This window comes from Crocodylus porosus, unplaced genomic scaffold, assembly GCF_001723895.1.
Source record: "Crocodylus porosus isolate Cpor-Errol unplaced genomic scaffold, CroPor_comp1, whole genome shotgun sequence".
Lineage (NCBI taxonomy): Eukaryota > Metazoa > Chordata > Crocodylia > Crocodylidae > Crocodylus > Crocodylus porosus.
In genome coordinates, this window is record NW_017728949.1 from 62,159,503 (window position 1) to 62,181,638 (window position 22,136).

Genomic DNA, 22,136 nt, shown 5'->3' on the forward strand with positions numbered 1-22,136 from the left:
AAGCACCGTTCCTGTAGCCTCCAGTTGGTCTCCGCTATGCACATCTCGTGGCATCTGCCTCGACCGCTCACTGGCAGGATGGAAGAGAAGACCGCCTGTGCGCCCATCTCCCTCAGCACGCCTCCCAGAGCATGGTATGCGCATGTGTGTGCAGGCACGCACACACACCAACTTTTATAAGGTAGTGGCAGCCCCTGGGGACCTCAAATTATAACAAGGTTTTGTTTCACCTTTTCTCTCTGTACTTAACTTGCAAGTCTCCAGGGACTCTGATCTCGGTTACAGGCACTAACCCACTGGACCTGGGATAAGATAAAGGAGACTAGCAGTGCAACCCACAAACCCATACTTTATACCAAACTGCTTAAATTCTTATCCAGTAAATAGTAATGCCTGGCAATGGGAGGCTCTCCCCAGTACACCATGTTTAGCAAAAATAGATTTGATATGCACAGTCACCTGTTTAGCAGCAGCATCTCCCAGCAAAGCTATCGGGGAGGTGAGAATTACAGTCTAGGACAGGGGTGGGCAATTATTTCCAGTGGAGGGCCACTTACTGAGTTTTGGTGAGCCATTGGGGGCCACATGACAGGCAGCCAGGGGCAGATAAATATTAATTTTCTTAATTTTTTTTTTCTTGGGGGGGGGGGGTGCCATGGGCCGGATAGAATGGCCTGGCAGGCCGCACCTGGCCTCCAGGCTGCATTTTGCCCAGCCCTGGTCTAGGTGGAGTATTTAGTTTCTTCCAGCCAGCATAACCTGGTCCGTACCTAATTTTTCTGCAAGAGATTAATTTTTCCCTGTGTTTTCCCAGCATGGGATCTTTTGCTCAATTTGTCCTCTTCTTTTGACATATATGAGCCCCAGCAGCCACTTTTCTATGCCACTGTTCATTTGTGGCCATTATAAAACATCTTGACCCTTCTCCCATTATTATCTATTTCTAGAGTGTTTCAACTGCTTCATTCTTCCATTCAAGATACTTTATCTGTTTTACTCCTGGTGGCACATGTGTGGCTGCTGTTGTTCAAAGACAACGAGTGCAAAGAGGGTCCGTTTCCTCCAGGGCCTCTGAACTGTTGGGTCAGCATTGGGCAACATGGACTTTGTGCAGAAACAGCAACCTAGTTCACCTGGCTCTTGTGAGCGCCTCTGAAAAGTGCAGTCCCCCAGAGCAAGGGTCCCCTCCTGCTTTCCCAGAAGCATGGCTATTTCTGGAGCCATTCTCTTTTAAGTCCCCTCTCTGAGGGCTGCCCTGAAGTTTCCCTTGGGGGTGGTTTTTATATGGAGTAAATGCTGCTAGATAACACTGAGACAGGACAGCATCTTCCTTTTTACTCCACAGTTACTCAGTAACTGAATCTGTTGTGTAAACACAGGCATAACTTATACAACTGTACAGGCTCAGGGGCCTATTAACGTCACATGATAATTGTGTGAATCGGAAGGTCAGGGCATTTCTAGAAAGAGTCAAGAAGGGCAAGAAGAAGGGTTCTGGCCCCCACAGAATTAAAACCAGACACAGAGCAGTCATTCAAGGACAGACGATTAAACCTAATAATTAAACCACAAATTCAGCAACCAAAAGGACGAAGAGTCCAGGAAACAAACAGCACTTCTTGGCTCCACCTAAGAAAAAAGCTGTTTGAGAAGAATGAAGTGGAAGCTGCTAGCCAAGTATGTCTTGTGAGGGAATATTTCCATCAGAGCATTTACTGGTGTTGCCTTACAATCAGATAAAAGGTCTTGGGCAGAAGAGAAGAGATTTCCTTTATCTTCATCACTGGTTGTGGAAATAGCATTAGTCATCCCGCAGCAGAACAGAGAAACAGAGAGTTGTAAGCTCTTCAAGGCAGGAACTGAGCCTAGGGTAATGGTTGGATACAGCTGGATGAGAAAGGCAGAAGGCAATGAGATGACTGTGGGTACTGGGACAGGCATCATTCCCAGCACCTTATCTGTCCAGCTGTTGTCAAGCATTTTGTCAACATTACAGTGTAGGTACAGACTACAGTTCCTCTCTCACACCCAGTTTTATATCCATGTCACTCCATTAACATCAATTCAGTTACTCCAGACTCATGCGACCAAGAGGAGAGAGAATCAGGCTTGGGCAGAACTAGCTCATATGAAACCAAAGCAGTGTTGAACACAAATACATCTTGGAAGTAGCTCTACCATATGGCATGGCAGCGTATAGCACAGATTCACTTCTCTACCAGTTTTGCACCTGGATCTCTCTCTGACTTTGGGGATTTTCAGGCATGAGAGCTAGGCACTTCAGGAAACCAGGATTCAAGTCAGGATCATAGTACAATAAGCATCATGAGCTTAGCATGATCACCAATGGAAATATGCCATCATATAAAAGCCATGCCATTTGGTGAAATCCGGCCTAGCTGAAAGCTTCTTCTTGGACAAGAGAATACACAAGGTGCACTAAAAGAGCTGGGAATACAAGGTCCATGCATTCACAGCACTTTGGTAGACTTAGGAACACCTTCTTGGTGGTGTCTCACTGCAATCAATGGCAAAACCAAAAACAGGACCAGGATGTGGCATGTGGATTGTGGACAGTGCCAATAAATCAAGGTTCTGTTGGTAATTTGCATCCGCATTCTGGCACACAAATCTAACAGCACATCTCCATAACCCACAACACAGATGACTTGCAGATTAATGAAAAATCTCACGCATCAAAAAACAGCAATAAAATGCCAAACCTGTGTACGCGTGTGTTTACACATGCAGTCTGCACATGACATTTAGAGTATGCCCTGAAAAAACATCTGGACAAATACAGTTTTACCACCTCATTAAAAGAGGTGCTAAGCACCACATGGCTCCCACTAGGCTGTACAGGTTCAGCACCACTGAAAAAAGTCAGGCCATGCCACCAAGGGAAGGCAGGCACACTGCATTAAAAAAAAAAAAAAAAAATCCATTGTTGTGTACTATCAGGGTATTTAGAGGAGCAACTGTGGGAGCCCGCATCATTTAACCAACTTTTGAAGGATGCATCTTCTACTTTAAACTTCTGGAATCAATGGACATCACAAACCAGTTCCATTGAAGGTAATGCAGTTACACTGATGAAGAAGCATGGGAATTAACCTATGACCTTCCTCCTGATAGCTGGATTCTCTGACTCCTAATCTGCTGATCTTCCTGACTATGGGGGAAGAATTTAAAGAATCCGGCAAAGTCTCTCCCAAATAGCTCCAACCAAAACTATGCTGGACCCACTGCAAACAAGTGACTCACTACATGGTTAAAGAAACACCAATGAGCAGCCAAGGTTTGAGATGTTATTATATAGAGCTAGGGTGATTTTTTTGGATGCTGAGATGCCCTGTTGATCCCTTATATGTTTCCAGGAGACAAGACAATGAGAGCATCAGCATCAGCACTCTCTGCCACAACCCACAGCTTCCCATAGAAAACATCATGGTTCCCAATTACAACACCTCCAGGTGCATCATGACCCACCTGCCAAGGGAGGACGGAGCGTTCTACATCTGCGGCTGTGTGGACGAACAGGAATGCAACGACAAGCTCATCTTTGAAAATCACACCAATGGTGAGTACTGGCATTCATGTTGTCTAGACCCAGCATTAAAAGATGCTGCACTCTCTTAGAAGCCACATCCCTAAGGACTCCTGAAAAACAGGAGCCCAGTAAGTACAGAGAGGACCATTAGGTCAGCTAGGTCTGACCAGCTGAGTATCACAGATCATGACATTTCATTCAGCTTGAGCTTGGTTCAGGCATATCTTTCGGAAGGGCAGCCAGGCCTTGGTCCAAAGACATCCTGAGATGGAGAGTCTACCACCCCCGGGCCATGCAGAAGCTCAAGTTAGGAACCCAAGGACTGATACAGCCCAAAATTTCAGTAAATAGTGAGATCCTAGAACAAGTTGAGCTTTGATAACAACCATCGAACCCTGCTGGAGTCAAGTTTTTTTTTTTTTGGCTAAAGGTTAAAAAATGAAAGGTTTTAATGAAAGCTTAAGAAATCCAACTCTATGACCCTAGTGGAAACAAGGCACTGGCATTTATTGTCAAGCAGCTAGGTTAGATGAACACTACTTTGGGTTCACCAGTAAAATCCAAAGCTCCTCATCCCCACTAGGGTCTTGGTCTGGTATAGCTAATGGACTCCATACCCTGCTATAAAAGGCCATCTTTCCGGAGGCAATGTCATAACCACACTTCATGGGATTGCAGGGGTGCACCTCCATGCTTTGATTTGCTCTAGAAGCTACCTTTTTTGCCACTGAAGACAAATGCTTCAGAGGAGTTGCACAGGTGAAGGGGAGGGCAGAGCTTGGCCCATCCTTAGAGGTTTCTGCAGATACAAGGCGGATTGAATTGGGCTGTAAAACTGCATCAGTGAAAGCCAAGGAGAAGCCAATTCTGGTGTCTCAAGAGGTCTGCAAAGTCTGAACGAGCTTCAAGTACACCTCTAAAAATTCATGGCTCTGGTCTGAATCTTTAGCAGCTTACCCATTGCTCATTATGCGGGCACCAGCCAAATGGGCCTCAGGGAATACTTATTAGGAGCAAAAGCAAAACAAAAAGCCTCCTGAATTTTCATAATTACAGAGCACCAAATTGCTAGCCATAACCTGCAAGCAGGGAGCATAACTTTTCCTGCAGAAAATGGCAAATTGCACAAGATATGAATTCTCAGAATAAACAAACCAGTTTGTTTTTTTTTCTTACGAAGGTAAACGATGCTAAATTTGGCAGACCTTCACTGTTTCCAGAGCCAAACATAACAGGTACATGTGCTTCTAGAGCATGCTAGTTAAGTCCCAAAGCTGATAGTGAGGTATATAATTTCATACAAAAATGACAACTCCCTCTTGGGAAATGCCACCCCCAACAAATGCTTTCATAAGAAGTTCCTGCATTGCCAACCCACAAATAAAAATGCCATAATTTGAAACACTACCATCTGAAGCCTTGAATAAGCTCTCTTCTTTAATTTATTATCTAAGCCCATGGCTCATTGTTCAACACTGGCCAGCAACAACTTTACAAGACCCAGATTTAATGCATCTCCTTACAAATTGCTCATCTTCCCTTATATGATTGTTATTTTTTTTTATTATAAAGGTTTGCATTTTAATGCTGTTTTAAAAGGAGCTTTAACTTAGATGTGCCTTAAATATTACAGACACAGCATTGGATTAAAAAGACAGATTCTGGTGAAAGAAATAACTAAAGCAGATAAACATTTTTCCAAAGCACAAGGTATGCAGGAGGTATACACATTTTCTGTGTACTCACAATCTTAGACACCATCTTCAGACTTGGGACTTCTAACGTACACACTGCATTGCATGTTAATCACTCCAGGGCAAGAGAGATAAATGCAATGCGTCTAGGCTGAAGTCTCCTCGGAGCCTATAACAGACATAATTAAGTGCTCTGACTTGTCGTTTCCTCTCCCCAGGCTTGCACCCTAATGTGATGCAAGTAACCCTCACCTGGGAAACAAAGGACAGGAAGTGGAAATTGAAATGGTGCAGTCATAAGCACTGTTTATTGTTATATATTTAAAGGGCTTCTCAAGTGTCGTGCCAATTGATCTTGGCCTAAGAGTTCTAGTTCACATCTGACAGAGATTGAATTAAACAGATGGTAATACACTGCAATATTTTGTTTTAAAGTTCTGCATTTATTTTCAGAGAAAACAGCCAGATTCATTTTCTGCAGAACAGATCTACCCGTTTTATAGCCATGATCCTATCTAGGGATTTTGTAGCACAGAGGGGCATCATCGTTAAGTAATTTGCAGAAGTTATGCTTGCTGGTCTTACTGTTTGTTAGCGGGATTTGGGCACGTAATTCCCTAAAAGAATAAAAAATCCTTTGAAAATGTTTCACTCCCTCTCCCCCAAACTTTAAAGTTTCAAAGATGTGATCATAGCCATCGGGTAAATCCATTAGAGCAGTAGGTGATAGCCAGGCCCAGCACTTTCCAAAACAAACATATTCCTGAGTTAGTTATTGATTTATATCAGTTTGGGTTGATCTTGTGGTTTGAACTTGATGCCTATTTTAGAAACGCTTTCACAGCCTTACAGAAATTAGCTGCAGCAGATTTTTTTGGAATTTGCCAAGTAAAATAGCTAAATGCTCGGTTTTTCCAGAACCTGAATTATGATATGCGCATACTGAGGTCAAACAGCGAGGGTTTTGCTTATGGAATGATTCTTATCCTTCTTCCCCTTGGTTATTATAGTTGGCAGAAAAACCTCTGACTAAGATTTTACTTGAATATCTCTACTGAAGTCAGCATGTTTATTCCAGGAATTGCAAACATCAAAGGATGGGACAATTATATGTTGTGTGAGGGCTTGGGGTTTTTTTTTCCCTTCCATCGGATGGTTTGAAGGCCGATAGGAGTTTTTTCTTTTCTTTTTTCCTAAACACTTTGGGTTAGTATTTGAATGGAAATATTTAACAAAAGTAAAAAATATATATATAACAACAATTCAAGTGTTTACTTTTGGCAGTCACGTCCTAACCCAAGTGTGTCTTGAGGTATATTCACTTATGCCAGTTGTAATGCAGGGGGCACTTTCTCTGTTCCTATTGTTCAGAATTAAACTCCCCAGCTCTTGCTGAGAAGTGATCTTTCATAGGCCCACATGCTGAATTGTTTGCAGAAGGATAGTGTTCCTTCATGAAAAACAAAAGAATTTGGCCCCATATCAGACTGTGCCTGAGGGTCAGCAGAACCGCTTGGTGTCTCCATGCCACCTTGTTCCAACATTTCATCAATTCATCTGTATTCATCAATTGATCTGTATTAATATTCAGATTAAATTAGGTTACTATTGTTCCATTTTGTAAAAAAACCTCTGCATTTATAAAACAGCGAAGCCCATCTCCCACATATTTTTTTGTGCGTTTAAAATGCATCTGCATCTAGTCTTATCAGCTTTGCTTCAACATTGATTCTAACATTACCAGGGAGTTTGTGTCTGCAGCTTACAGGAAATCATGGTCAGTAGCTCAAGGATAAGCTAGGAGCTAATGTGCACATACAGGGTCCCTGGCCTACGTTAAAAAAGGTGGGACAACCAAAAAGCTTACATGACCCATATTCATCAGAGCCATGTAACATGCAGCAACAACTACTGAGAACTTCACTGCGACTCCGGGGTCAGAACCAAAACACTCACTTGGGGTTTTTTTGCATGTGGAACAGCAGAAAACATTATGCTGTGTGTGCAAGGTCTTGCTTTGAGTCTGGGGAAGGCAGAGTTGCCTAGCAGATGCAGCACTGGGCTCAGATTCAAGACCCCCAGATCGGCTGCTGGCCTGGTTGGTGTCCTTGTCACATCACCTTTCTGGATCTCAGTTTCCCTGCCTGTAAAATGGGAACAACGCTTCCCACTTGTGTGAAGTATTCCAAGCGCTACCAAGGAAGAGCTCGGCCTTGGACACATCTTACTTTTGTAGTGCAATATATGCCTGCAAAGCAGTACAAGAAAGGAAGTGCCCACATGCTCAGGCTGTTTGAAATGCTTCAATGATAGCAGATTTGCCATGAAACCAGGAACAACTTTGTAGCGCAATAATTCTGCAGTGCTACATGCAACATGTGGATACTTGCATGTAGCACTACAGGGGTCTGTCAGACCTCTAGCTTCCCAGAATGCTCTGCTTGCCCTACCCACCACCTCAGGGAGAAATGGAGAGCGGCTGGGGCCACAGCAGCTGTTACAGAGCTGGTGCTTCTTTGCTCTGCTGGACACCTGATTGGCAGCTGCTTTGCTGTTCAGGCACACGACCGTTTGGTGGAACGGACAGGCAGGAAGGAGGGAGAGGCTGGAGCAAGGAGGGCAGCCACTCTGGGTAGGGCAAAGGAGCAGCCCCCTATTGCCTCTGGCTGGAGCCTTTGAGAGGAACTTGTAGCGCTCTAGATAGGGGACCTTAACACTATTTGTGTAGCACTACAAACTGCCTGAGGACTTTGTAGTGCTACAGAAGTAACAAGGCCCCAGGCATTACTCATATGCCTGAAAGCCCAACTTCTTGAGCTAAAAGCATTTGCTGGCAGCATGGGGTGCCTATACATGTGCTCGGGGGTGAGGGAGGTATTTTAATTAGAACAGCTCTAAGAACTGCTGTAATAAAACGCTACAACGTCGTGTGGATTAAGCCCCCACACATTCAAAAATGGCCACAGGATACTAACTAAAGCTCATTCAATGAGTTTTAATTAAAGTGCCCCAGCAGCCATTTTTAAACCTGTGGGGGCTTATACATGTGACATTGCAGCCAGGGCTGTCCCTGGGGGGCAGTAAATCAGGACAACTGCCCTCGGCCCCAGGCTTTGGGGGGTCCCGCAGAGCCGGGCAGAGAGGCTGCGACCATGTCCGGTGTTCCAGGGCTTTCATGCCCCGGCCTAAGTGTGCCATGGGACGGGGATGGGGGCCCCGCACAGGCTGCTTTGCCCTGGGCTCTGCACCCTGCTGGGATTGTCTCTCATTGCAGCAACGCTAGAGCATTACAATTAATTGAGTCTCTCCAACACGTTCTAATTAGAATATATTGGAATACATTTATAAGCACCCGTGGGTGCATCTACACATTGCTGTGTTTTAGGTCTTCCTTCCGGTGCTAAAGTACTAAAGCACGGCACAGTACAGGCAATTACTGCACCAAGCAGATGATACGCACTTAGATTTCCCCACTATATTGTCCTAGCAGCACACTATATCCAGGGAGCGCACCGCTACAGCGACATAGCCGGTGATCACGTGTAGACCCACGTGATCACTACATCACTGTAGGGCGATGTGTAGACTCACCTGGAATTCCTAACACTAAATGGTTCCAATTCTGTCCATTCGGGGGTGCCGGTGCATGTGTGTGTGCATGTGTGCACGCATGCGTGTCTTTTCAGATTCTCACAGGACTGAGTTTTGAACCTTCGCTCTGTTACGCTGGCTAAACTGGAATGCCTAAAATAAACGTGGAGCGTACCTCAAACCATCACATACTTCTGGATGTTCAGAGGACAGTGACAGGCCTCATGCATCATGCCCCTGGAAACCACTCTTTGCTGTTAACTCCCTCACATTTCTCCACCCACACACTATCAAAAATGGACATTGCTGACATCTTGCAAAAGCACATTCACATTTGTTTTCCTTCCTGCAGGATATTCCATGCAACAGAGCAAAGAGGTCATCCCCGTGGCTGCAATAAGCCTGCTCCCTCCTCTGCTAGTGGCTGTCATGATAACAGTTATATTTTACCTCTGCCGCACCCAAAAGCAGAGGAAGAGAGCCAAGGACTGGAGCCAGAAGCACACACAACACCGGGCCTTGCCCGAGTCAGGGAAAGCTGCCGAGCACGATGAGAAGTTGTCGGTGATGATAGATGACAATCACTCCCACATGAGCTCAACCTGTGCCAACAGCATCAACCACAACACCGAGCTGCTCCCCATCGAGTTGGACGAGATGGTGGGGAAAGGCCAGTTTGCAGAGGTCTGGAGGGCCAAGTTGAATCATGCCAGCTCAGGGCAATACGAGACAGTGGCTGTTAAGATTTTCCCTTGTGAGGAATATTCTTCCTGGAAAAATGAGAGCCAGATCTTCACAGACACCAGCCTCAAGCATGAAAGTGTCCTTCAGTTCCTCACGGCAGAGGACAGAGGGTCTGGCCCGCGGAAGGAATACTGGCTCATCACTGCTTACCATAGTAGAGGGAACCTGAAGGACTACCTGTCCCGGCACATACTGAGCTGGATGGACTTACAAAAGATGGCAGGGTCCCTTGTGAACGGCGTGGCTCATCTGCACAGTGACTACACTGTGTGTGGCAGGCCAAAGATCCCCATTGCCCACCGGGATATCAAAAGCACGAACATCCTGGTTAAGAATGAATGCGAATGTGTGCTCTGCGATTTTGGCATCGCCCTCCGACTCGACCCTTCCTTAACAGCGGATGACTTTGCCAACAGCGGACAGGTGAGCAGGTCCTGCAAAAACCCTTGCTTGGCTTTTTAGAAACACAATGCAATGCAATAAAAAATAAAAGAATATAATGGCTGCACCCACCTGTATGCCTCAGGCACCTGTGGGCTAACTCAGAAATGCTTTGGAAATAATAGCTTGCACTGAGCACTGAACACTTCCAAGTGCCAGGAGACTGTGATGGAAACCACAGTCTGTGGAAGCGAGAATATCACAGGGGGCTAATATTATAAATTTGCCAAGGCACAAGTCAGACTTCAAGGCTGAAATCTAACAGACCAGATTGGCCGATTTGATACAAGCTATAGTTAGCACTGGAAAGCAGTGTAATTAGGCACCTGTGAACCATGATGCTATCTTAAAATGGACAGACTTTAGCCCAGTGCAGAGTCAAATCCACGTTCCTTTCCAACGAGTGAGTTTAGACCTTGCAGCCTGTAGGACATTTAATGCCGTTGATAAAGCAAATTGCTTGCTTTAGCTTTTCTGAAAGAGATGTTAAAGGAGCGACACCCAAGAGACTAGTTTGAAGCCAGGCACAGAGCAAGTCACTGGGCAGATGGGATTTGGTTACAGTGCTCTCTGGGGCTGCTTCTGAGAAAGCCAAGCAGGAGGGATTAGGAGCGTGTGAAACCATCTTACATCTTCTGGTTGGCAGGTTGTGGCAGTCTGACCTGGAACAAAATTCTCTGACAAACAGACCATGAAGAGCCTATGATCACTGCTAATTTAAAAAAAAAAAGTATTCCCCACATAGCTGCTGGTCTCCGACACATTTGCTAACATCTCTTCTTTTCCTGGCCAGGTTGGCACTGCCAGGTACATGGCTCCAGAAGTTCTAGAGTCTAGAGTGAATCTGGAAGATTTGGAGTCCTTCAAACAAATGGATGTCTACTCGATGGCCTTGGTTTTGTGGGAAATGGCCTCCAGGTGCGAGGTGGTAGGAGGTAGGAAAACTGCAGCAGAGCCCCAAATAACTTGCTTTTGTTCAGAACCAAGGCAAGGAAGCGCATGCCTTCTTGAACAATGCACTACCTTCAGACCCGCAACTTTTCTGCTCTTCCTCTCCCTCCACCCCACTAAGCAATAATCAGTCTACTACGGTTTCCTTGGGTAGAAGGTTTCTGTTCATTTCACCTTGGGGTTACTGTTAGATGCATAGCATCTCCCGATGGGTACGGAGCCTAAGAGAATCTGGATTCCACACCATTTCATAGTTTAAGTGCACCTGCTAAGCTTGTTCTGCTTGCTACATACCTGCTATGGAAAGTGCTTCAGAGGCAGGAGTGCAGGATGAACACAGATGGAAGAGGAGAATTTCTGCTTTAGATCCCTCTCCGCCCCCCATACTTGTAGGCTGTTGTCTCAGCTGTTGGCATTATCTGCTGATGCACCATGACAAAGCAGGGAGGAAGGGTGCAACAGAGAAAAAATGTACCTGAAAAATAAAGAGCTGGCAGGTGAAACTCTGGCCCCATTAAAGTCAAGAAAAGCTTTAGGGAGTTTCTCCAGTTGATTTCTATGGGCCCAGCATTTTATCCCACATCTTTGGACAGCCACAACCAGCTAAAGAAAATGGGTGCCAAGAGTGGAGCTGTGCAGAAACACACTCTGGGTCCTCTCCAAGTCCTCTAAAATATGCCATGATTTAGGCTGGAAAATCGGATGACCTGCCAGAAGTTTGCTCCTCTCCCCCCTGCATCCATGGAGGTTGGACACGCACAGCAAAGCTCCCTTAATTTCCAAAATATTACAGAAGGTAGAATTTTTGTGTGTGGGTAGATGCAGGAAAACTTAACTTGGTGATAACCATAACTCACCAGAGATGAGTTATTTTAACGGAGAGTAATCAAGCATGGATCAAAGCCACCAAACTGCACAGAGGCACTGCACATGCATGCTTCCCATCCGCTGGGCACGTTAACACACACACAAGCTTCCCACATCCAGCATTAATGAAGCAAAAACCTCCAAACTCCTAAGAACCAAAGGAGGTTCCCCTGCCCCTCTCGCAACATCACTGACCTCCATCGACCTCCCACCCACCCATCCACAGGCATCTCACTATCTCTGGCATCCTGTAGTTACACCCATTGACTATTTTGTTGTCATGTCCTGGCATCTGACTTTCTCTCTGAGACATGTGATTGCATCTCACAAGTTTCCTCCTCTTTTTCTCCGCTCACCCATCTTTCTCCACAACTCATTTTTCTCTCCCCCCCGACATCTGCATCTACATCTCCCTATTCACTGTCATCCTCTCAGATCTGCCCAGTCTCATGTCCGTACAATTTTACTTCCCTTCCCCATGTCCCAACTCTACATCTGGGAGCAGGAAGGCTCCTGAAGCAGAGCAGATGAGATGTTAAAATGGGGGCATTGCCATGATCTATGGTGGAGCAATGGCATTCCTACCTTCTGCTTTCAGGAGTCCTGCTTCAGAAATCCCTATATCAACCCAGGGTGTGGCATGACTCATGATGCTTCTAATAGTTTGACACCTACAAGATTAAAAAAAGAAAACCCTTGAATCAACATTTCAGACACAGAAAACACTGTCTCTGCAGCTCTTTGTGACAGATTCCCCGCTTGTGCAGTGTAAAGAAGCCCCAGCTATCTTAGACTTGGAAAGCAGGATGGTCACAGCTGGGGTGCAGCAAGGCTATACTGTATTGATACTTTTCAGCTGGATAAACTGGCCCCTACAGAACTCCACGTTTCCATGGCTAGACAATTTCCAGTATTGAAGCTGGCTTGTTTACAGCTAGGTTGGTATCTTTACACAGGAGCCTGCAGCATAGACGTACCCAAATGCTGAGTTAGAGAAGCGCATTTACTCCTACTGTGGAAGAAAGTGCCCTCAGTTCCCCTCTGTCCCTAAGGAGTTATTTCTACAGCTCTGGGGTCTCCAGGAAGAACATCTCCTGTTCTCAGGTGTTCAGCGGAGAGCCTGATGTCACCCTCTGTACCTGTACGCTGACAGTGCGATGAAATCATGCTCTAATGGGGAGGCAGCAAGGTTGGAAGGCCAAAACCAAAAAATCCTCAGGAGAAAGATTATGAAACATTGACAGGTTTTTAAAGATAGTCTCCCTCCTCCATAAACTTCTCACTTGCAGGTCCAGATGCATGTACAGCAGAGACTGGCAGGGGGAGGTGTCACAACTTTCAGATCAGTGCTTTTACTTAAGCTTTTTTTTTTTTTTAAAGCTGTAGTGGAGATGGACCTGATCTTAAACTGCTCATGGCACTTTCAGCTCAGTATTTGGATAGTAAATTACAATTAGACTTTGGTGTTCAGGACTTCAGCCCCATGGCTGTAGGCATCAGGGAGGATTCCCCCCACCCACGACAGCATGGTTACCTGCGATAGCAGGGGAGTGGATTTGGTGAAGCAGGTAATTCCTCCTGGCCCTACAGTTCTTCCCCCGCCACCCCCAAAGCTTCCTCAGCAGCCCCAGATACTAGCCAAGACTGGAGGAGAAATACTGTGGGAAGTGGGCCCGTGTTCTCATATGGTACAAAGAAAACCCTAAAAAGGCCCTCCTGTTCAGGGCCATATCACTCACCAGATTTGGCTCCTTTCACATCCATCTGCAACATGATTAGTCTGCTGGAATCTCCTGAGCTTCTCTTATCTCAATTTATGACCTGCCATTACAATAGGCCTTTGGCAGTAGTGTCACCTTGTCTCTTCTCTTCTCTTCTCCGCTTGCGATGTGCGTTCCAGTTTTTGCAGCGTACGTGGGCTAACAACCAGCGACATCTTTGAATTTGTGATATACAGATTATAGCTAATGTCCCTTTCTGGGCCTTGATTTCTACAAAAAATATGTAAATCTTGCTTCTAACACCCAGAAACTGCAGGGGCATTCATCTCTGTGGTTCTGGATTTTTTATCAATCTACATAAGTCATGTACTGTGATTTAACAGTGAGCATATCAGGCAGAGCAGCAAACACGGGCCTACCATGAATCCACAAATGACATCTGGTAATGCTGTCGTCCTGTTTCACTTTCTTCTAGAGGTAAAGAGTTATGAGCTGCCTTTTGGGTCAAAAGTCCAGGAGCAACCCTGCGTGGATACCATGAGAGACATTGTGCTGCATGGCAGAGGACGCCCAGAAATACCTAGTAACTGGCTTGTGCATCAGGTAAATAGTAATAATAATAAAAAAAATACACAAGGTTATCATAACCTACAGTAGTTATTCATACACCTGATTTGCAATGGACATGGCTACCCTTGAATGTTGTTGGCAATGCACTGGTGGTCCTAGTTATTCAAGTCGGAGAGAGACTGGTTACTGCACTTCTAAACTGCTAGGACCCAGATGTCCCAACTGCCTTTCTTGGGTTCTGCTCCCAAATCTGGGGTAAATTAGCTGATCTAGGATAAAAGCACTCAAACCTCACTGGGCCCACAGTTTTCTCCATAGGTAATATCTGCAGTCAGTGAGCATACCAAATAGATAACATTATTGTAAGCTAGGACAGTAATCTATTACACTGGGGTTAGGCAGTAATACAGAGCTCTTGGACATAAGGTACTTTTATCAAAGAGGAAGTCATGAGAGTTTAAGACTAGTTTTTATGCTGTAACACTTAGGGACCATGACTCTTCCAATTCCAAGAGGACTTGTATAAAGGCACACATGTTCTATAGGCACTTCACATGCCCAGCAAAACAGGATGGGGCAGGGAAGTGAGCTGCATTAGGTTTTGCACAAACAATAATCTTTGCAATCACTAGCTGATGTTCCAAGGATAAGACCGTAATCTCCAAGCCATGATGCTACAGGTTCCTTATATAGCAAAAAGGACTTTTGCATTACAAGTGCAAGGAGAGATGAAGAGGGAAGTAGTTCTTTAAAGGAAAACCTTGTACAGAAAAATGTACGGTAAGCAGAGAGAGAGAGGGAAATGAGGTAGAATTCTGGGAAGCCTTTGATAAACCATACGCTATGCTTACACTTAGAGGATGCTAGAAAATTAATACTTTCTGCAGAAAGCGCAACCTGGAATTGTTGAGCTGGAGACCTCAGCCGTAACAAATTATACTGTTAAAACAAAGCAAGATATGCACCAAAACTAGTCAGTCCCAGAAGCACATTTTTCGCCAAAAGCCACACAGTATGTTTGAAGCACTAAGCTCCCACCACACAGGCCCAAGTCACCATCCACATGCTCTGGGAATGAAGGCAGCTATAAAGATCCTGGGTGGGTTTTTCAAAATTGCCTCGGTGACTGATCCTTGTGTGTTCAACAACCCCCCAAGACAAGGCAGCCCCCTGAACCTCATGGAGGGGCGTTGGAATTGGATGCAAAATACACACTTACTTGGGACTATCCAAAACCAGACTCTGAAGGCTCAGCTCTGAGCCTAGACTATTTTTTCCAAGGTTTTGAATCATGGTCATCCTTCTGACATTGTAGAGCTAAGATTCCCAAAATGCAAAGTAGGACAGCACCACCTGCTGGGAGAAAACCAGAACATCTTTTTTTCATTTGACAGCTCCCTCCTTCCCACATCACCCCACACCTTCTTCCTCAGAGGTTTAATTTGCTGCTGAAGAACTGACACAAGTTGTTCATCTTAAGGAGAATGACATACCTGCCTGCTCACAGGCAAATACTGGCAGAGGGCCTGGAGGTCAATTCGTTATTTGAAACGGGTGGCCAGCCAGTGGCACAGGTACCACAGGCAGCCTCCATGTGGCAGAGCACAGGAGTGTAGTTGTAGCCGTGCTGATCTAAGGACACAGGCAGACAAGGCTCTTTGGGTAAGTCTGACCACTGGGGAGACAGGCAGCACAGCCGGAGGGAGGGGAGGAAGTGAGACACAAAGCAGATCAGGTAGGGAGCACAAAGCAGGGAAGAGAAAGCGATGCAGATCAGGCAAAGGAAGGGGATCAGAGTGGTACTAGAGGAGGCTGTGGAGCTAATTTGTGGCATGCCTGCCAAAAAGGTTGTCCTCCACCAATTCAAAACATCAGATTTGTCCTACTCTTCCCTCCAGGTTTCTTAGTCAACTGAACCCCGCAGAGAGACTTCTGAAAAATAAGAGGACACGGGAGGCCGACATGAGAGCACTAGAAAGTCTCTTATCATTTGTGTCCATGAGATTGTATGCATCATTTTAATTGCAAGCGAACAGAATACACAAAGCCTCTGAGAATCCGTGAGGCTTTACTCAAAACAAGTTCTTCCTTCTTCCAACAGTACTTGTTGCTAAATCTTGCTATAATGATGCAAAACACCAGCCAGAATAGCACTGGTGGGTGAAAGGAAGGTGGAAGAGCCTCTGTGCAGTTATTAGTTTGCACAAAATTAGCAGCTGAAAGCCACCATTTTCTTTCTGCAGATAAAAATTTTAGTTTTATTTCACAGCACTATAGGAGATGCATCGCGTGCACATGCGTGTGTTACTTATATATTTTTTCTTTATGCCGGTGGAAATTTTAGTTTCATTTCAAAGCACTACAGGAGATATATATAAGCTATATAGTTATATAGATACAGGAAACCCTCGCTATTTACAGGTTCGGCATTCACGGTTGCAAATATTCATGAATGCCAAACCCGCATTTTAAATACACTTTATACACTTACAGGAGCTCCTTGGGAGCTCTGTGCTTGCTGCCGCCGGGCTCCTGCCCCAGCTGCTGGGGGCACTGCATTCATGAACGCACTGCCTTATTTGCGAATTTCACCATTCACAAGGGATATGAGAACGTATGTCCCCTGAATGGCGAGGGTCTCCTGTATATAGATATCTCTCTCCTGTAGTGCTTTGAAATGAGACTAAAATTTCCACCTGCAGAAAGAAAAATAATATAAATAAATAAATAAATAAATAAGGCTTACTGAGTTTGGCCATTGTACTCAAGAGACTTGGATGTGTTCTGGAGCACACTGAGAAGCATAAAATCCTGATTACAAACTGATGTTAACTTCATGGGAAGGGAAAAAAACCACAAATTTCCCTCGTGTATCAACTGTGGGATAATTTATTGACTGAGGAATCAGGGCCCAACACACAGGTTCACAAATGGAGAGTGCTTACAGAAGATGAAGTTATCTGGCAAAGCTGGCGAAGGGGCACTGGAGTGGGTGGCGGGGTGGGAGTTGGGTGTCTTGGGCTCTGCTCAGCTGTTTGTGGCCTTGGGCAAGGCACTCCAGGCCTCTGCTTCCCCTTCTCATTTTTGTTTGCCTTGTCTAATCTGCTTGGGGCATCCCAAAGGGGAGTAGGTTGGAGTGCCTAAATCACCTAAGCTCCTTTGAAAATCCCACCCTCGGGGTCATAAACTTTTGCGTCAAGGACAGTTTTGCTGTGCTAGATATGGACAGCCTGATGACAGCTAAGGCTCCCATAGCTACTGCACTATCAATCATTAGATGATTAGCTTATACCATCAGTCATCACATGAAGGGAAAAAAAAGTTCAAGAGCCCAGCAGTCCCTTGAGCTAGCTTGGTTAAGGTACACCTGTACCCGTAGCCAACACCACATTAGGGAGTGACGTGCCTGGTCATCTCTGACCAGCTCCTCTTGCTGGGTTGAATAGGTGCAGTCCCATCAAGCATCTTGGATGCTTGTGGCAAGAATTCAACTCTTGCCTCTGGAGCCATGACCAAGACATCTTAAGTAAACCATCATGGAGCCTGAGTTCTCATACCGTGAGATACCTTGGATACCCCCGTTTCCTCCATACTTAATGTTGGAAACATGCTCGAGGCAATTCATCACAGAAACATCACATTCCTCCAACGTCCTTGTTCACAGTTCTGATACCTCTGCTTCTTGCTTCCTCTGCCCCTTGCAAACCTAACCTCAGATCCTCTCACTTCAGGGAATGCACTTTCTGTGCGACACCATCACAGAGTGCTGGGATCATGACCCCGAGGCTCGGCTCACCGCCCACTGTGTAGCCGAGCGGTTCAACTTGATGGCGCAGATGGACTGCGATGACATCCTCAACAACAACATGGACAACGAGGCTGGCAAAACAGTTTGCCCCAGCAGCGAACACCAAGCCAGCGATGAGAACAGAAACAGCCAATGACAGAAAGCGAGAGGCCTTCTACCAAAATGAACAGGAGGATAAAAGGCTGGAGTTCATTTTCTTAAAATAAACTTAAGAGCTGAGATGTAACTTATTTATGAGACCATTCACTGCAGGGGCACAATGCAAAGTGCGGTGGGCTCTATACTTTGGCTGAAGTGCAACCTTGTATATGAATATATTTTGTACTTGAGTGTATTATAATGTAAGATGTTTTCTTTACTATTTTTAAAAATGTTTCATCCTTTATTAATAAGTACCTGAATCCCACAACTTCCTTTGGGCTCTTGGCTTTGAGCTTTAACTCTTTCCATGCTCCTTTTGGAGCCACAGAGACTTCCCCCTGGTTTTCCAGTCACTGGTTGCCACAGATTTGCATCAGTTCTCACAACGGCAGCTCTCTCCAGCCTCAGGATCTCTCAGGGACTATGCAAGATGCAAGGCAGAAGCTCATTCACACCGGCCCCAGCTTCAATGATACCAACCCCAGACGAGTCAGCTCTCAGGTACTGTAATAAGGCACTGGAGAAGTCATTTGGCAACATCATGATCTGTCTTTGCTTCCCAACAAGTAGTGCTTAGGAATGCGTGACCATTCTGGCTGCATAACAAATGCAAAACCACTCAGATAAAATGACAAAAGGGACCAGTGCAGGGAGTGTAGCTCACTGAGAACCACCTGTGCAGAACACCATGCTAAGCCTCTGTCCCAGATCACAGTCCAACTCCCAGCTGTCTTCCAAGTCCGGGGATACCAGAGGTTTGCCCCTGGGAGATATTTAATGGGTGGGACAGAGCACTGGGAGCTGCCTAATAAAGGGAGGACATTGCAGATGTTTATGCACAGTAGATACAACATTGATGGCCACCCTTAAGCAGCCCTGTTACAGGCTGCATTAAAGTGTCTCACAGGCTGCACTTTAGGAACCCTTGGTGCATGACCGTACCTGCAGGTTAGGAGTACTGTGGGCAGGGCAGTGGCCCAGCTCATCTCGGGGACCTTGTCCACACCCATCTTTAGTGATTCTTAGGCTCAAGTGGCAAAGACCAGTTGTGGGCTGGGCTGGTATTCCCAACTATAGCAGTACTTTGTCAGGCTCCTTGCTATTGGAAAGCCTCTTGCTGTTTTCTCTGGCCATCCATAGCCAGTCATTCCCACTTTGGGACACCTTACTGTCAGCAGTGAGAGCACTGTGGTTTTGCTGCAAAAGGGAGCCTGTGTACTTAAGTAAACACATGGAACTCATGGTCACAGGACAGTGTAAAGAACCAACAGTAAACCAGGCCCTAAAGGGGGATTAGACTGATTCATGGAGGATTGGTTTATCATGAGCCACTAAACACAGTAGTTAAGGGCTTACCTGACATAGGAGGAATGCCCTATTACTAACACTCTTCCTCTAAAGCATCCACTACTTGCCACAAGGAAAGACTGGGCTAGATGGATCTTTGGTCTGACCCAGAAGGTTCTTAGGACACAGTCATCTGCCCAGGGGTTTTAGAAGAGGTAGTTGTGCAAGGGCCACATTGCAAATGTATAGATCCACTGCACAGGTATGGGGAAGGGCAGGACAACAGGTGCAAAGTTCACAGGCTCCAAGATAAAGGCTGGGAAAGATTCTGCACAGAGCCTCGCTGCTCCGGATTTCCACAGCGACACAAGAGCCCCAGCTCTTCTCTTGCAAGCTGAGGACAAGCGGTTTCTACACTGCACAAAATGAGGGAGCAGAAAAAGGACAGAATAAAGTTCATCTCTCCTCTCTGATCTTACAAGGCAAAGGAGGGAGAGAGAGAGAGAGAGACTGTGTCATTAATCTTAGGGAAAGTCTTTACCAAAAAAAGGGTTTGCTAGATACGCTGGCAGGCTCCTATGTCCTCTCACCATCTGTAGCCCCATAATATTCTCAGCTGCCTCATCAGATGACCTAGGGCAGCAGTCTGCCTCTTGCAACTTGTGATTTTGAGCCATTCTTCAAGCTTCTCCCTACGCTTGGGCCACTGTCTTGTATCACGCATTCCCTTCAACCCAACACCCCCATTTTGCACTCGCATGTAATGCATTTCCTCTCCTACCTCTGTCTGCACAGGAAGAGAACAAAATGGCCTTATACAAGGCATACGCAGGAAGGAAGATGTGAAACTGCAACAGCAACATGAAGGGGCTCTTGGTAGTTAATATGTGGTCTTGTATCTCCTTGTGAGCTGCCTTCGTGAAACAATAGCGGGGTAATTCCTGCATCACACTGTGCAGCACTGAGTTTACAATTAATAGTCTGCTGAATTAAGCCCTGAGTGTACAATTAATATTCTGCTGAATCAAGGCGTGGACCATACAGAACCAATAAAAGCTTAAGCAGCTTCTGAGAGCATCCTGGCATCTTACAAGCTTAAGCTGTACATTTCTACAAGCAGCATGTTCAGACCATATGTAAAGCTTGCCTCTCAAATCCAAGGGTGAAAGACCTAATTCTCTAGCTAAGGAAGCAGGCTCAGTCTGCAGGGCCCAGACACGTGGCTCATGAGGATGATGCCAAGAAGCATTTTTTTCACAGCTGAAAGCTAGAGCACTGTGATGAGTGTGACATGAAAACACAGAAAGGGAGTTAAGAATGAGATAGTTTCCAAAATGAGCTGCTTTGACATTAGGAATCCAGGCAGGACTCTGAGCTGAACACTCAGCACTTGTGCTGACCTTGAACCTGGGGCCCTGTGGCTGGTTGGCAGCTCTGAAAACAAAGCTGTATATTTGAGCTCCTGAATCCCTATGAGGGCACTGAGAAATTTCAGCTCTTGTAAAACTTTTACTTGCATGTGCTGTTTGCTTTAAAGACACCAGGTTTAAGATGAGTTTAAGATCAGTGCATTTCACCCTTGTGCTTCCATACCCGAGACTATTTCAAACCCTGTTGCACAGACTAGTTGTGGCCAACCTGCGGGCATGAGGGCCACAAGTGGCACAAGCAGCCTGTGTGTGAGGCACATGGGAGATGGGGCAGGGAGCAGAAAGCAGAGCAGCAGCTGAGACAAGGGAAGGGGATCAGAATGGCACCTGGGGAGGGCACGGGTCTTAGGATGTGGCAAAACTGTCAAAGACAAACTATATATTTCTGTGCTTTGCATTTCTGTAGGAGAAATCTCATTGCCCAAGTATCTAATACAGCTGCACTACCAATCAATCAGTTCATCAAAGATGACTGTCCATTTGATATTCCCACTGTCTAAAATTCCAAGAGAGTCGTTTTCTATTGATGTTCTCAGTTTCTAGCAGTAGTTTAAAAACAAACCTACATATTTTAGTAATACTGAAATATCTGCTTTTATTGCAAAAATGATTGCTCCCATTTTTTCATGAAATATGTTTAACACACACAGGGAAAACAGCATTGACATGTGAATAAATAAAACACCAGAAACCTCATCTTCCCCGTTGATTTAAATGGTGCCAACTTTACTCTAATACAGTAAGTAAGAGTAAAGGCCAAAATATAGCATTTGGCTGTGCGCCCAAAGCGCCAAAGTAACAAACTTCAGAACTATGGATCAAGTTATGAATGAACACAGTCCCATCCATGTCTCCACCCCACCCATGCTTTTGACACAGAGGTTGTCTGGTCTTAAGCAACACAAGTCTAAAATGATGTCCTTCAAAGTGACTGGGAATCTTCAGCCACATACATTTCAAACAACTGCAATGTGGTATTCAATTGGAAGAATTCTGTCCACTTTTGACCATTTTCCATTACCTTCTTTACTCATCCAAAAGCAACCAACCAGCTGGTGAAGACTAACTTTAAGTCTTCACCAGCTCTGGTGGCCATCAGAGTTCTACACGGTCTTTTCATCACCACCACCATCATGGTCAAGAAGTCTTTTCTTTCCTATTTAAGGAGAGTGCTCTGTAAGTGATCATAGCATTTCATTTGGTTTGCTATCAATATTAGTGGCAGTTTTATGGAGAATACCAGGTGGAGGAAAGCAAACTAATACAGCCCTGAAAATAAAAAAGATGAAGGTACGAAAATGTCTCCGTGCACTTACCTTCTTTATGAAGAGCTGTCCAGCT

At 45.4% G+C, this 22,136-nt stretch overlaps 1 protein-coding gene across 1 annotated transcript in view; it reads left to right on the forward strand.

The window, feature by feature from the left end:
- Window positions 1-18,118, forward strand: part of LOC109322762 (TGF-beta receptor type-2-like) — a 53,765-nt gene extending 35,647 nt beyond the window's left edge. The window contains exons 3-7 of the mRNA XM_019553934.1: window positions 3,378-3,580; window positions 9,188-10,002; window positions 10,814-10,955; window positions 14,035-14,162; window positions 17,861-18,118. Coding sequence (XP_019409479.1) covers window positions 3,378-3,580; window positions 9,188-10,002; window positions 10,814-10,955; window positions 14,035-14,162; window positions 17,861-18,073 — 1,501 coding nt within the window. The 3' untranslated portion in view covers window positions 18,074-18,118. The remainder of the gene's footprint in view (window positions 1-3,377; window positions 3,581-9,187; window positions 10,003-10,813; window positions 10,956-14,034; window positions 14,163-17,860) is intronic.
- Window positions 18,119-22,136: the final 4,018 nt, after the last annotated feature.